Source organism: Callorhinchus milii, unplaced genomic scaffold (assembly GCF_018977255.1).
Source record: "Callorhinchus milii isolate IMCB2004 unplaced genomic scaffold, IMCB_Cmil_1.0 Scaffold19, whole genome shotgun sequence".
Classification (NCBI taxonomy): domain Eukaryota; kingdom Metazoa; phylum Chordata; class Chondrichthyes; order Chimaeriformes; family Callorhinchidae; genus Callorhinchus; species Callorhinchus milii.
The window spans coordinates 11,206,635-11,222,993 of NW_024704760.1; the positions used below are offsets into that span (position 1 = coordinate 11,206,635).

Sequence of the window (16,359 nt, forward strand, 5' to 3'; positions counted from 1 at the left end):
CCTGACAAAACACCAGCAAATATCACATTAATTCAAAACTCTGCCCCGAAGGCCACAATTCAAGGCATTTAACCACATAAGCCTCGCCTCACTTGGCCACGCTCACAGCCATCCTCAGCCCATCTGTCAGGCGTCTAGTGTTTAGCAATCAAAATGCTTTAGCTACAGGCAGAACACACACCTACCACCCGGACAATAAAACCCCTTGTGTTGAAAATGGCCTTAGATAGCGCTTGGCCTGGAACAACAACAACAACTTGGACTTATATAGCGCCCTCCATGCCAGACGGCGTCTCAGAGCCAAGCCAAGTGGAAGTCAAACCAAGCCACGCAGTTTCCTCGCCTCAAGCTGCTGGGTGTGTCGCTGGGCACATGTGACACTGTGACATGGGAAGCAAATCCCCGATGCCTCTACAGCAAAATGGCTGCTGTGTTTACCTACAAACTCACCACTTGTGAAGGTAAGAACTGGGAAGCACTTTAAGAAGTCTTGGCATTATAGGCATTGCTTCGAATACTGTAAAAGGATTATTATTAGTATTGCAGTGACATCTTTGAGATATTTTGGATTTTAAGTGCTTTAAAAATACATGTTCTCTCTCTTTCTTTCTCTCGCTCACTGTGCAGTACATCCTGGGACAACAGCCCCAATCCAGCCTATGACCATAACTACAAACATAATAATCCTTACATTTGATACAGGGTCTTTCAAGTTAGAAGGGCATCTCAAAGCACTTCACGGGATTCAATGTAAGGTGTAGTGACTGGGTCGTATTTCTGGGCAAACCAATTTGAACACAGCATTGTTCCACAAACATCCATAAAGTTTTTTTGGTCAGCCAGGCGTCTGACACGTGCAAAAACCCATCACCGCGCTTAAGAATATCCAAACTAAACTGAGAATACCATGCCTCCCACCCACACATGGGTATTCCAGAGATAGACTGTTAGAATGGAATGCACGCGCTCTCCCTGGAGGGAGATTGCCTGACTACCTAATCCTGGAAAGTATTAGGCGCACGTTGGCAAGAGCCAAGGTAAGCAACATCCGAAGTGACTGACCAAATTTATTTGGGAGATTGTCGGTCAGGACACCGAGAGAGAGGGAAACTCCCCTCTCTTTTTGAATAGCGCCATTGGGATCTTTTAACGTCTCATCTGAAGGACAGCACTCCTGATGGTTTAGCAACCCCCAGCCTACACTGTGTGGGTTCAAAGTGCTAAACATATTTAGCTGCACTCGCTACTTGGAATTGTGGGATAGGGTGATCATTTTGCTTTAGATTTTTCAATTCACTCCTTGAAAATTGGACTTCTTAACCCCCATTATCCCTCACCTACCCCCTCCTCCCACCTGAAAAAAAACAATAAGGTACTTAAAACAATCCTAATATCATCTAAGATCAGTTTTCTTCTGGTGATGCTCCTCAGTTACTGGTGCAGTGCATCGGGGTTTCTATTGGACCAGAGAGGGTCTCTACTTCTGGCAGCTGGGAGTTGGCAGGTGAATGTGGCTGGCTTTATTGGAGGATCATGGACCATCTCAGACTAGGGGAGGCACAGAGTAAAAACCAACAACAATTTGCATTTATATAGTGCCCCTCATGCAGGGTAATATCCCAGAGTGGACAGTGGCAGAGCACAACGGGGTGGTGACCGTAGGCACAATTGAAGAGGAAGGTCAAAGAAACGTTACACTGGAAGCCAACAAGTGGATTAGATATCAAAGAACCCAGGATATCATTGACACAGTGGGTGGGAAGCCAATTCCACTGGAGGATATGGTTTGGGACATAACATGTGCAAGCGAATGCCAGGATGGCGGAAAACGATGGTATGGTATTGACTCTTTTCATTGATTAAAGAGTCAGTAACAGGTCAGTAACTGAGGAACATCACGTAGAAGAAAACTGAGCTTAGATGATTAGGGACCAGCTGAAAAGAAGGAAGTAGACAGTAGACATTTGTGTCAGCCTGGCTCAGTTGTTAGCACTCTTTCCTCTGAGGCAGAAGGTTATGGTTCAAGCCCCACGTCAGGACTCGAACTCAAAGCTTAAATTGACATTCCAGTGGAGGGCTGGAGATGTTCTATGGGATTAGTGTGCTGGAGAAGAGATAAGACATTAAACTGAGGTTTTGGCAGCCTGTTCAGGTGGACGTTAAACATCCCGTGGCACTATTCGAACAGAGAAAGGAATTTCTCCCCAGTGGCCTGGCCAACAATACCCCAAATAAAATGTGTAATTTGTTAATGGCTGTTTGTGGGTCATTTCTATGCGCAATTGGGCTGTTGCTTTTCCCTACCAAACACACTTTCACTCCACTTCCTGTGACATAAACCCTGTGAAGTGCTCAGGGGAACTAGGTCAAAATGAGGAGATGTTAAGCCGGGCATCACGGGTCTATCCTGGGAACCTAATTGTGTTTCTCAAATTACACTGCAGATGTCACCAAGTTAGAGGAGGGAGGACTGTGGAATCAGAAGACCCAGCGAAGAGAGATTGTCAAGAGTATGGGCTGAACATTGAGAGGCGATGAACAATCCAGATAAGTGCTAGCTACCGCTTTGAGGAAATAAACAATGATAAAAGTAAACAGGATAAAAGTTGCCAAGCAGAAAGTTGGAACAGATTTAAAACAAGAACAAATTGCATTTAAATAGCAGATTTCACGTCGGGAGGATGTCCCAAGGCCCTGGTGTTAGTTGACTTGTCACTCACCGTGTCAAAACAATGCAAGGCAGCAACAAGACAAACAGAAAGACTGCAGACATTGCCTTTTTTAGTGATGAGAGCAAGCCTCTGTGAAAGTTGATGAGCTGTTTCATCATGTGAGGGAGAGGAGGGGAGGAGAGCGGGTGAGAAATCACAACTCAGCCCCATTCTATCCTCACCCAACTTCCAAACTATGCACCTTCCAGCGACAGGGTGGTGGGGGTTGTGGGGTGGGGGGGGAACATAGGAACATTGTAGGCCATTCAGCCTCTCAAGCCTATTCCACCATTCTATAAGATCATGGCTGATCTGTATTACCAGGAGGTCACTGGGGAGTGAGCAAGAAGGAACCCGGCACAATATTTCCCCCCTAAGAAACCAACTGTGGTGTCCATTCTGCCCCAGAACAGCCACTGAACCTCCTGTCCAGTTGTACCCAACCAACCGTGTCAGTGGGGCTAGACAGATTTTATCTGCATTCAGGGTCACTGTGGAGTTCAGGGAAAGCATTGCATTGTGAGGATTTCTTTATAAGGACACAAGGCAGCTGTGAAATCAAGCTCTACTCTGGCACCGTTCCACAGTACAAGTGTTTCCAGCTTCAAACAACTGTTCTGTCACCCCCTCATCGTGTTCAAGTGGTGTCTCCCACACAGCCAGGCGTCCCTGTCCAGAACAGTGCAGCCCAGTACCGAGCAGCTACACCCAAGGTTTTGTTACCATATTCAAAGGGTGACCCAGGCACTCAGCGAAGAAATAAATGATAATCATTGCATTTGATACAGCACCTACAATGTCAAAACATCTCACAGCACAATGCAGGAAGATGCTATAACAGGCAGACAGGAGCTCGGTTCAATGTCCGAAGGCTGGATAGAGTACGGTATTACTAGAGTGGATGAATGGAATGGGAGAGGGGGCAGTTGACAGATGATGGGTGGGTGTGGAGGGGGGAGGAAACTTGTGACTGAATAGTAATCCTTGCATTGGTATAGTGCCTCAACATGTTGTTGAGACGTCTAAAAGTGCGGATATACTGTAAAGTGCAGTTACTGCGTAGTTTGGGGACATCATTTGAAGATTGTAATTGAGCAAATGGGAGAAGTTTAGGAGAAATGATTTCTTACACTGTCTTCTCGGCCTGCTAGACCATTCCAACTTAACAATAAGATGGCGCCCAAATGTATGAAGCTCTTAAATCCACTGTTAATTGTTGAGTTTTAATTAAGGGCAATAAACCATTAAAAAAATGGGTTACTCAATCCACGACTGTTTGTGGGATACTGCTGTGCACAAAATGGATGCTGCATTTCGCCCACAAATTATTATTATCATTATAATTTGGAAGCTGATTTTCCGCAGCTCTTTCCTTAAGTTTTGTAAAGTTTAGAGTGAATGTTAAAAGTTTTCTGCAGTTCTGGAGCACCTTAAATTTGAGGATGAAACGACCCTTAAGGCTTGTACCAGTTGGAATTGCAGCACCCCTCACCAAAAGCCTTGACTTGACTGTGGAGTTTGGGGGGGTGTAGATTGGAACTCGATCCCCTTCTTCATTAGTCACTGAGCCTTTGGTAACTGCCTCAACTGCAGTGTCAGGGTTGTATCTGCCTCTCATGGTCGATAGGGTTGGGCCCCTTGTGGATTGTGAACCCGTGAAGGCTGACTGACAAACCTGTACGACAGCATTTCATTCACGGTCAACTCCGAGCAAAGGAGGAGGCGAAAAGGGAGATAACAGTGTGATATAGAGCAACTGAATTGATTATTTGGCTCTGACAAATAGCAGAGACATAAGCCTGACTTTAATTTAGTAAGATACACTTTCAACCCGGATTAAAAATACAGGAATGAATCCCCAAGCTTCTTCCTGTGAATGGCTTAACTAAGGAGGGAGCGGGGTCTGAATGCCGGGGGTGAGGGTAGGGGGGAGAAGGGCTGTAACCTTATACAGGAGATGCACTAACTCAATACATTGGCAAGTTCGGGGTGCTGTCACAAGGGGCTAAGCATTGCCAAGCCGGGGTGTATAATACTCATGAGATGGGGGCAAACAAAGCATGTGACTGTAATGAGAGAAATTTAATTTTTACAGCTCTTCACAGATGTCAAGTGTCTTATTTTGGAGCGGAACCCAGCAGCCAATTTGCACGCTGCAATATCCCACCAACAGCCGTGAAGTGAGCGACCAATTTTATCTGGGGGATTGTCGGCCAGGAAGCCAAGGGAGAGAAACTGCCTTTTCTTTTCAATCGGTGCCCATGGTGCTCGACAGTGAAGGGTTTGCACACGAGGTGGGATCTGGGGGTCAAGAGAAGGGGAAGGGGGGTGGGGGTGGGAAAATGACCGAAGGCACAGTCTTTGAGGAAGGTGTTCAGATCGGCTTCAAGGAGGCAACTGGGAGGTGAGGTGGAGGGGCTCCGGGATGGAATTCCAGAAGGCTCCTCCAGAAAAACAGCACTCCCCCCAGTATTACACCAGCATTAGCATGGGGTGTGAGCAAACAACAACAAAATTACATTTTAGAGCGCCTTTCATGTCGGGAGGATGTCCCAAAGCGCTGAACAGTCAGATGTCGGGGCCTGAGCATGGGGGAGGGGTGGTGGTGTAGGGGTGAGGGAAGGCGAAGAGGTGGGAGGGCGACCGAAGGCAAGATCAAAGAGAAGAGTCTTGAGACCGGTCTTGGAAGGAGGTAAGGGAGGAAGCGAGGTGAAGGAAACGTTCAGAGTGTGGGGGCAGAGAGGCTGAAAGCCCAGCCACCGATGGTAGGGCTGGTCGGGCGGGAGACATGGAGCAGGCCGGAGCCCGCTGAACAGAGGGAGCGGGCAGGTTGGTAGGGAGTCAGCAGGTGAGAGAGGTAGGAGGGGGCAAGGCCATGGATGGCCTTAAAGGTGAGGACATGGACCTCTAATTCATAACCTTCTGACCTAGTGGCACATGTGCTACCAACTGAGCCAGGGAGCAGAGAAATGTAACTACAAGGTTTTTTTTTGTTGGTCTTCAAACCAGCCCTGAGGTCAATAATAGCCCAACTGCTGCCTGGGCTGAGATCAGATAACTCAACACCAACAAGGATCTTCATGGTCCCAGTGGCTCTCCCAACTTGACCTTTGGTATTTGCCTACACGCAGGATTTTCAAGTTTGCAAATCATAAATTGCCCTTTTAAGACCATTCTCGCAAACACATCTCAAGTCAAGTTTCTTCACGATTCACCCCCGGCTTCTCAGGTATTGTGATGGGATCTGGCTCCGACAGACTGGAGGAACCGGTTGGTTTCGGCTTGTGTTCAGTTTCACCCAAGCTCAGCTGGCAGGAGTATATTACAAGGTTTTTTTTAAACAAAAAATAAAACGCTTGCATCCTTCAGATGATACTTAACAGGGATAAGTCACACTTCAAACATTTCCAGGAATCACCGACTCTGCTCTGATAGCAGATATTATCTCCTGAAAAATCTGCATTACAATAATAACCTTTGCCTCTGACATATCGCCTCTAACACCAAAAAGGAGGCCAAATGTGTCTGAAAGGAGGTTATCAGACAGATTCAGATGGTAGAATAGATGGGGTTATGAGGGGACAAGGCAGAGGAGTGGTAAGGTAAGGGAGTGGTGGTGATATGGTGAGAATGGGGCAATGGCTTTAAGGGAGGAAGACAGTGTAGCCCTGCGTGAGTTTGCGGCTGAGCTCCCATCACATCATGTCCTGGGACCCGGGATCATCACCACACTCCTCAACATAGCCCAATTTTTCATTGGTAGAAACCAGTCATGGCTGAACATTATCCCTTCGTAGTCAAAGATTCCCACCCACCAAATCCCAAATATCTGCTCAATATCAGCAAAATACACAGTTTATATTCTGAGAAGCGCTTTGAGACATCTCAACAACGTGATAAGGTGCTATACCAAATGCCAGGATTATTATTATTTAGCTAAAGAGGCGCGTTAAGATGAATGTTAAACAGAATGTTTCAATAATGATCTGCACATCTGATAATGCACCTAAATGACTGAAGGCATTTAAGGGCAATTGCTGACTAGTATAGTGGCAAATTTATGAACAGTAATGTCCCACAAACAGATATGAAGTGAACAACCAATTTCTGTGGAGGATGGTTGGCCAAGGCCTTCTCTGTTGGTGAGGAGAATGGGATCTTTAATAACGTCCACCTGAACCAGACAGATTGGATCTCGGGTTAATGTCTCATCCGAAAGACATCCGACAATGCAGGGCTTCCCCACAAAAAATAGTCACTACACTTTTACAGTAAATCCTGTGAAGCAGGTGTATTTGAATACAAGGCTTGTTTTTATAGAAAATATTCTTGCCTGTCATTTCCTTTCACATTTGCAGGTTTGAACACCCTCCTGTCCCTGACCACCTATCAGCAGAAGGAAGCAGTTGCTCACCAGTTGGAACTCTCAAACGCTCTGATTATCTTAAACACCTCAGCACTAAACACCAGGGAATGCCCTCTGACTTGGGTGAGAACAGAAACCCTGTTCAACATGCAAAACCAGCTTAAACACACACGTATGCCAAGTGGCTTTTCTCGCTCTCGCTCTCTCACACACACACACACACATATAAACGTCTTGGGAACTCACTCTGTTTCATGCCTAAAATATAGCCTTTTAAGTCCATTAACAAAACAAGAATGAAGAGCGACACAAAATTAATTCCCCCCCCTCTCCCCAAAACACAAATTTCTCCCAAAGCCTCCACTTGTCACAGACCGTGCCGAGCCAGGCAGCTCCTCAAAAGGATAAAAGCAAGCGAGGGCTGGAGCACAGAAACAATCTCCATGTTTGTCACGGCATTAATGCATTTCCTGTCACTTTGCCCTGCGGTAAAGGCCACAGCTTTTCTGGAATGTCTCTCACAGACTAAAGGAAAGAATCCAGGGAACGTGGCTCTCATCCAACCACATTCCATGGAATCAGACAAGGGCTGGGAACCCAGCCGTGATCAGGCCTTTTAGGCTCTCACTGCTGCTGGCCGGCCTGTACAATGCCGGGTGGCTTCTGTTACCAGCCGGCCTCCCCCTCCCTGCTGATCACAGCGTCACTGCAGGGGAAGGGGAGGGGGTCGTGGGGTTCGCTGGCAGCCCCCCACATCCCCTCCCACCACTCTCGGAGACACGCGCTGGGAGATCCTGACCTGTTTCCGCTCCCGAGTTCACATTCACCACCTAACTCATTCACTCACAAGATAAATGTTGTGACGTGCTTAAGAGGCGATTAAAATAAAACACAAAACAGTATAACGAAGGCCAAGACACGAGGCAGCGGGTCAAAGGCTCCCATTGTGAAGATGGAAGGTGAATGGACAGTTCAGTTATAATAGTGGAACACATGCAAGTGTATGCAACATAGATTTAAAGAGCTATATTTTAGCAAGTGGTGGAGGCAGACTGGGCCAGTACACTTAACATGGCTTAAGACAGGTCATCTGGCTCAGATGGTAGTCCTTACGCCTGCATCAGAAGTTGTAGGTTCAAGCCTGACGTCGGGGCTTTGAACTCATGTAGTCTAACCTGACACTCCAGCGCAGTGAGTGGGGGAGCACTGCATTGTTGGGGATTCTATGTTTTGGCTGAGACATTAAACCAATGTCCTGTCTGTGACGTTAAAGATCCCATGGGATTATCTGAAAAGAGGAGGGAGTTTCTCCCAATGTCGTGGCCAACAATCCCCAAGTAAAATTGGTCATTAACTTCAGAATAATAATAATCCTTGCATTTGATACAGCGCCTTATCATGTCTTTGAGATGTCTCAAAGAGTTTCACAGAATATACTGTAAAGTGTATATTATGTGGGCAAAACATCAGATACAAGGATTATGGCTGTTTGTGGGACATTGCTTCATGCAATTTGGCTGCTATCTTCAACCACAAGAGTCAATTTGCAGCACATGCCATAAAGCTCTTTGAAACATCTTTCTGACATGAAAGGCTCGAGATCAAATGCAAAGACTATTATAGCTGCAGGCCTGCTCCTGCTGAAAGCTTCCAAATTGAGACTGAATTTAAGAATTTTCCCAAGTATTCCACATGAGCTTCAATTTGAAGGGAAAAAAACAGACTAAAAGGCTAAGACTGAGGGGAATTCTGGGCCCTCGGCGAGGGTGAAATTCAGCTCAGCTATGAGAACATTAAGTTCTCGCCACTAGGTTGAGGTAGCACTGAACAGCAGAACCAGAGGACATGGCCTGTGGGGGTAAATTCAGAACAAATCTGAGGAAACATTACTTCAGTGAACGAATAAGAAACTTATGGAACAAGCTCTAGGGAGACGGTGATAGCAAAAAGTGTGGTTTGATTCGAGAACAAATGAGATAGATTTCTGCTAAAAAATAATATCTCAGGATACAGTGTATAGCTTGAGATACAACATGTCAACCGACTGCCAGGATGGTGGAAGTCGAACTCAATGGACCTTGGTCTTCATTCACCAGCAAATTCTTATGTTACTATGTTCTTATGGAGGAGGTGCAGTGCCCGCCACTGGTCAACTGGCAAACAGCTTCAGTGAAGCACCAGCCCCGAACACCATTTACAAGTTTCTGATAAACATTTCTACATAAAGAACATCTCCAACCGAGGCTGTGATCTCTTACTGCACACAACAGACCCAATTGGCTCTCAGCTTCGCCACTCTGAACCTTCCACTGTTCTGGGATGAGCTGGAATGAAGGTATTACAGCACTTCAGCCTAGTCGTAAGGGCCAGTCTGGCTCAGTTGGTAGCACTCTCACCTCTGGACCAGAGAGTTTTGGTTCAAGTGTCATGTCTGTACTTTGAGCTCACAGTCCAGGCTGACTACTACATTGTCGGAGGCCCACGCTTCAGGTAAGACATTAAATCAAGGTCTCCTCTGTCTGTTCAGATCCCATGACACTATTCAAAAAGAGAAGGCAGTTTCTCCTGGTGTCCCGGCCAACAATCCCCCAAATGAATTAAGTAATTCACTTCAAAGTTGTTTGTAGATTATTGCTGTGTGCAAATTGACTGCTGCATTCATCTACAAAATACACAATAACTGAGAAGTGCTTTGAGACACTTCAATGTTATACGCGCTGTATCAAAGCAAGGATGATTGTTATTATTATTCCAATCTCCACACATCAACCATCCTCATCCTCAATCACCAGGGTTAGGCCCCCAAGAGACTCACCACTCCAACTCTTCCCAAATTCCTGCTTTGCTTTCTTTCTACCTGCCTTGATTCTCCTCCTTGGGGTCCAGTTAAGTGGGGTCTCCTTGGAGCTGAACTGGCTTCAGGTGACGTGTTTGACAACAAAATATCTGTGGAGATCTTAGTAATCCAGTATCTGAGCCGGGTGTGTCCTCAGTATTCCTGGGCAATGCTGATGACAGCACAGCCCAGCCTGGCTCATCAACAAGATTTGGAAGGGCAGACCAGTCACTGGGGACAGAAACTTTTCCTGTTAACCCTGCAGCCAAAGTCCTAATGGGTAGGGTCTCTAGCTGGACAAGTAGCAGGAAAGCTTGCCTGACAGTGCTCTCAATGGCAAGCAACACAGTTTTAGTTAGTTAGACACTAGCAGTGCCCTAATGCACACTCTAGGGTCAAGCCTTGGCTCTTGCCAACCTGCGCCTAGTACTGTCCAGAATTAGATAAGGAGGAAGTGCAAATTGTATAAAGCAATGTCCCACAAACAGCCATAATCCTTGTATCTGACGTTTTGCCCACAAAATATACAGTCAATTCACTTTACAGTATATTCTGTGAAGCGCTTTGCAACGTTTATGAAGATGTGATAAGGCGCTATATCAAATGCAAGAATTATTATTATTCATTCTCCTTACTCATTGCTGCCAGCATATCTGTGAAGGTCTTCAAAGCTTTTATCCTAAGTGAAAGGCTTCCTCTAAAGTACCGAATCATTACTGAATTCAGTTTACCTCATCAACAAGGTTTCACCAGCGTCTCTTTGATAATAACTTACCACGTAACTGTGGTTCTTAATACAAACTGCTTTAAGCTTCCCTAAAGATGCTGAGTAAAACCCATCAGTAATGCTATATGATCTATTTCACCTAGAAACCTCCTATCGAGTCACAATCAACATGCGATACAGCATAGAGATAATTATCTGCAGACAGGGCAGACAATTTGACTTCACAATAATTCGGTCACTCAATCCACAACTGTTTGTGCAATTGGCTGCCGCGTTTCGCCCACAAAATATATACAATCAGTTCACTTTACAGTATATCCTGTGAAGCGCTTTGAGACGTCTAAACAACGTGATAAGGCGCTGTATCAAATGCAGAGATTATTATTATTATCATGCAATAGGATCACAGGGAATCACAAAAGGGTCAGTGTCAAGGCGTTTGATGGTTAGGACGAGGATGTTAAAGTCTATCTGTTGGGGGAAGAGGGAGAAGATACCCTGCCCAAGCCAATCATGACCCTGTCCTACTTTTTACCAGGCGTTGTGGATAATGATGATGGAGGAGCCCAGACTGACCCAGGAGTGATTCAGGTCAGATGGCAAGTGACGGCAAGTCACACAGACAAAGTTCACAAGGCTCTAGGTTCCGCCAAGCCCTGTTAACCCAATCCTGACCACTGATGTCCGCTTCCTGATGCACCTATTGTCCTCACCACCAATTACCTGAAACTGTTGTGTTTTGTCAACACAAGAAACAGGTGTAACCACAGCGCTGTTGGACAGGTCACTCTGGGAGTGTCAGAGTGGGGATGATTCAAACAGAAAAATGTCACAGTTTACAAATCTTCTTCTGCTCTAGAAATATCAGGCGCTTCAAACGCACCAAAATTTGCACCCACACACTGAGAGAAACCCCAAGGATGAAATCAGTCCATCAACCCCACTCCTGTCTACACTGTACAGTGTCTCTGCCTGCACTACCAACCATCACCCCCCATCGTTCAGGCCTGTGGCAATATTCCAGGAACGTCCCACATATAACTGACTCCTCCTCTGACTCTGATATGCAGAGACAGGCACCATGCTCTCTGGTTGTTAATTTCTTTATTAATTCCTGTATAGTTTAGTGGTTAGAACACTTGCCTCGCAAGCGAGAAGATCTGGGTTTGATTCTCAGGCAGGGAGACACGTTGGGCAAGTTTCCTTACTTCACCGCTTCTGTTTACCTAACAATATGGAACCCACTGTTAGTCGACAGTCGGATCACTTTAATAATCCCTTAAAAAATAATAATAATAATATTTTGGTCACTCAATCCACAACTGTTTGTGGGACACTGCTGTATACAATTGGCTGCCACATTTTGCCCACAAAATATAGTCAATTCACTTTACAGAATAATCTCGAAGACATGATAAGGCGCTATCATGCTCTAGGTAAGTCACAGGTCATGTTCAGAGAGAATCGCAAGTCCATAATTTTAACACAGCAACTTCGCAGGCTGTTGCTCACAGCCACACACATGTGCAGTCTATCAAATATAGCCTCACACGGACTCTCACCGAGAGTCAGACTGAGTATAACTGAGTCAGTCACACTGAGCGAGTGAAAGCCAACAATTCAGAGCTGTTCAGATGGGGTGATTTGTCTGAACCTTTACTCTTGTTGACTCTTTCCGCAAAGATCAAAGACTCAGCCATCTGAGTATTTGTCTGTCAGATGTTATTTGCAGTCAGAAAGTAGAAAACCTTAGATCTCGAGCCCTAAACTACACCAGCTGATGGGTTCTTCAGGCAGCCTGGCTCAGCTGGTAGCAATCTCATGTCCAGGTCAGAAGGCTGTGGGTTCTAGCCCCATGTCAGGACTTGAGGTCATGGACACTTCGGCACAGTCCTGGGAGAGCACTGCATTGTCCGGGGTGGTGTTCTCGAGGGTGAGGGGCTGGTATCCAGACCTCTGTCAGCTCCAGTCTCACACAGCATCACAGGTCCTGGCAATTGACTTGGGAGAGAGTAGCTTCACCAAGTTTTAATAACAATCTAATCTATCCAGCCTTCAGAATGAGACATCAAACCAAGGTCTCATTTGCCTGTTTAGGGGAACGTTAAAGATTCTGTGACATTCTGGGAAACGACAAAGGAGTTTGTTTCTCCTGTGTCCCGGCTGACAATCCCCCAAATAAGCTGGTTAGTCTCTTCATGGCTGTTTGTGGAATGCTGCAGTAGCCAAACTGGCTGTCATGTCTGCCTTCACTTGGCACTTCTCTGTGAAGCACTTTTGGAGACATTGCAATGTGCCAAGGCACAAAATATCAATGTAGTGTAGTGGCTCAAGATGAAAAGGATGATGTTTAAAGTTTAGTTGGCCCATCTGTGGTGCTCTTGAATTGAGTTAAAGTCCAACAACAACGTGCACTGTTGTTGTATCCAGCATGCCAGATAGCGTCCCAGAGCGCTTGTCAGTAGTGGAGGAGGGAGGAGGTGACCATAGGCACGGTCGAAGAAAAAGCGAGACTCTGAAAATGGGGAAGGAAGGAGCAGGGTGGAGGGACGGAGGAAGAAAGTTCCAGAGTTTCGGGGTGTAGTGGCTGAAAGTACAGCTACCAATGGTGGAACGAGGGCACAAGGGACATGCAGGAGGCTGGAGCCAGTCGAGCGGAGGCAGCAGGTAGTGGGTTGGGGAGTAAGCAGGTCGGAGAATTAGGGAAGTGCCAGGGCATGAAGGGATTTGAAAACGAGTGTGAGATCGATCCGTGGAGCATGGCTAGAACTGTGAATCCACTGAGTTATAATATAATAATAATAATCCTTGCATTTTTGATATAGAGCTTTTCACATCGGGAAGACGTCCCAAAGCGCTTCACAGAACACACTGTAAAGTGAATTGACTGTATATTTGTGGGTGAACGCGGCAGCCAATTGCGCACAGCAATGTCCCACAAACAGTCGTAGATTGAAAATGACCAATTTATTATTGTTTTTGGTTTTGGAGGGATTATTATTAGGCTCTGTGTGGAGTAAGGAAACTTGCCCAAGGTTTCGCCCTCTGCCTGGAATTGAGCCCAGGTCTCTCGCTTGCAAAGCGAGTGCTCTAACCACTGAGCTACAGGACTCCACAGTTCTGTCAGTTCCACACAGATGATCAGGTCCAAGAGATCGGCTCAGACAGAACAGCTTCACTAAGTCTTCTACACTTGGATTTTTATTGGGAAGAATTCTGAAAGACTCGTCTGGTTTGCAGTATTTATATTGAGTGTGTTACTGCTGTCTGTCTGTTATTGACTGCCTCGCTCTGTAAATAAACTGACTGAAGTTAAACAGGCAAGAATGCGCATTGCTTAGTGCTTGTACCTATTGAAAGTGACTGGGAATTCAGCCAGAACACAGACCAGGCCCAATATACAAAGTATGTATAATAATAATCATCCTTGTGTTTGATAGAGCGCCTTTCACGTCAAGAGGAGATGATAAAACTCTTCACCAACCTGTCCACTCCCTGCGTTCTGCGGGCACTGGCCTGCTCCACGCCACCCCCCTGCCTGCTCCCTTATCGGTGGTCAGGCCATCAGCCTTGCTGCCCCCACCCTATGGAACTCCATCCCAGAGCCCCTCCACCACGCTCCATCTCTTGCCACCTTCAACCCCCATGTCAAGAACTTCGTTTTCGACCGTGAAAGGTTTTCAAATGCAAGGATTATTATTATTATTATCAGGTCACCGCTGACATCACTTCCCGAGTGCTGTGCATGTGCTCAGAAAGCCAGCGGCCTCTCAGTACACAACCTAACCGGGCTGTACATTGTCAGGTCCAGGGCAGGAAGCCAGCCGTGAGTCCACAGGACACCCACTGCCTTTGAAGTGAAGCCGTGTTTTAATGGGGCTCCACTGTATTTGTGAATGGAGTGGCTGAAGATCACGTCAGTTGAGATGTTCATGAATGGGTTAAATAATTGTCTTCAAGCCGGATGATGGTGAGATAGGAACATAGGAACAGGAGCAGGCCATTCAGCCCCTCGAGCCTGTTCCACCATTCTATAAGACCATGGCTGATCTGTACCTCATATCTAATTACACGCCCTTGCCCCATATCTCTTGATACCCTGATGTAACAAATAGATATCCACCTATCTATCCAGAGAAAAAGAGATACACAGAGAGAGAGGCAGAGAGAACTAGAGAGACAGACACACACAAAACTCAAAGAGAGAGAGATCGTCAGAGAGGGAGAAAGAAAAAAAAGAGGCAGAGTGAAGTCAGAGACAGCAGCAGAGAGAGCGAGAGAGAGGGGGGGAGAGAGAGAGGGGGAGAGAGCGAGCGAGAGAGGGAACAAGTCACAGTGACAGAATAACTCCTAATGGAAGGTTTTTGGTTAGTACCGTAGCCAATTTGTGTTTTTGGTGATGATCCTTTGTCAGCGCTGCTCCCATACCCACAGTGTGGATATCGGGGTGTCTACCTTAAACAAAGACACAGGTGCAGATCCCGGGAGCTCGATACTGTGCTCATGCGCACACCTCAACACAAGGCCGTCCTCAGCACAACTGCCCCTGAAATAACAATGTCGAGGCCTCGAGGAACATTCTGTGGTGACAGAGAGAGAGAGGTGTTGGCTGTCGGGTGGCAACAGATGCCACAGGGTGGGTGTTGATACCCTGGGTACTCACCGTACATCTTCCCCTCATCGGACAGTATGATTTTCCGTCTCCCGCAGGGTGGGTAAATGGCCAAGGCCTCCTGGAAGCTCTGTTCGATGTCAGGGCTCCACACTCCCTCCGCGTCATTGTCCATGGATTTCTCCAACAACTCAGCCCCGTCATCTCTCCCATCGCCGGGGCTGCTGCTGCCGTTCCAGTCGTTGGACGCAATGGTGGCGGCTGGCGTGGCTCTGAGAAGGAGCCTGCGGTCACACGGGAGAAACCTGGAGGTGGAGGGAGTATCTGAAGGTTAGCGTGCGGACAGGGAGGGAGGGAGGGAGGGAGGGATCGCTGCCCATGATGTCTCACCGTTTCTCCACTCCAACAACCAATAGGGCAGCCACGATTGGGAGAACTCGCTGCACACACAAATAGACACAAACACAGAGACACACACAGAAAGACACAGAGACACACACACAGAGACACACACACACAGACACACACACACACACAGAGACACACAGACACACACATACAGAGACACACACCTACAAATACAGATGCACCCACAACTACAACAAACACACAGCCATACACCATTGCTCACCAGTATGTGCCCCAACTCTAAAGTGCTCTGCAATCTCCCCCCCACCCCACGGCTGACGTTCCATTGACAGTGGGAACCTCGCCACAGCTGGTGGTGAGAGATCTGGTAGGTCAAAGCCTCATCACCAAACCAGCATCAGGAACCGGGAACCGGCCCCAGGAAGCTGGGTCCTTGTTGGGCCCTGGGGCGGGATGTTGTGCCCCGAGATGGTGGGATCGAATCCTGGGAATGTCAGGAATGCTGGGAGCAGCGGGAACCCGATCGCTGAAACAAACCCCAAACTGGCTGCCACATTCTGCCCACAAAATACACGGTCACTACATTTTACAGTAATATCCTTTGAAGCGCTTTGAGGCGTCTCGATGATGTGACAAGGCATTACATTGAATGCAAGGATTATTATTATGATTAATAAACTAATGCTCCATCTTTCTATGAACACAAGATGGGATCTCAAGCATCTCATTGGGCAGATG

The 16,359-nt window shown here is 46.8% G+C and overlaps 1 protein-coding gene across 4 annotated transcripts in view; it reads right to left on the bottom strand.

Annotated features, from left to right (window-relative positions):
* Positions 1-15,548, bottom strand: part of LOC103189718 (transcriptional enhancer factor TEF-5) — a 64,250-nt gene extending 48,702 nt beyond the window's left edge. For 3 of the 4 annotated variants that reach the window (XM_007910217.2, XM_007910216.2, XM_007910215.2), the window contains exon 1: positions 15,304-15,548. In XM_007910217.2, the coding sequence (XP_007908408.1) occupies positions 15,304-15,427 (124 nt within the window). In that variant the 5' untranslated portion in view covers positions 15,428-15,548. The remainder of the gene's footprint in view (positions 1-15,303) is intronic. The other variant, XM_042342128.1, reaches the window with a different exon arrangement.
* Positions 15,549-16,359: the final 811 nt, after the last annotated feature.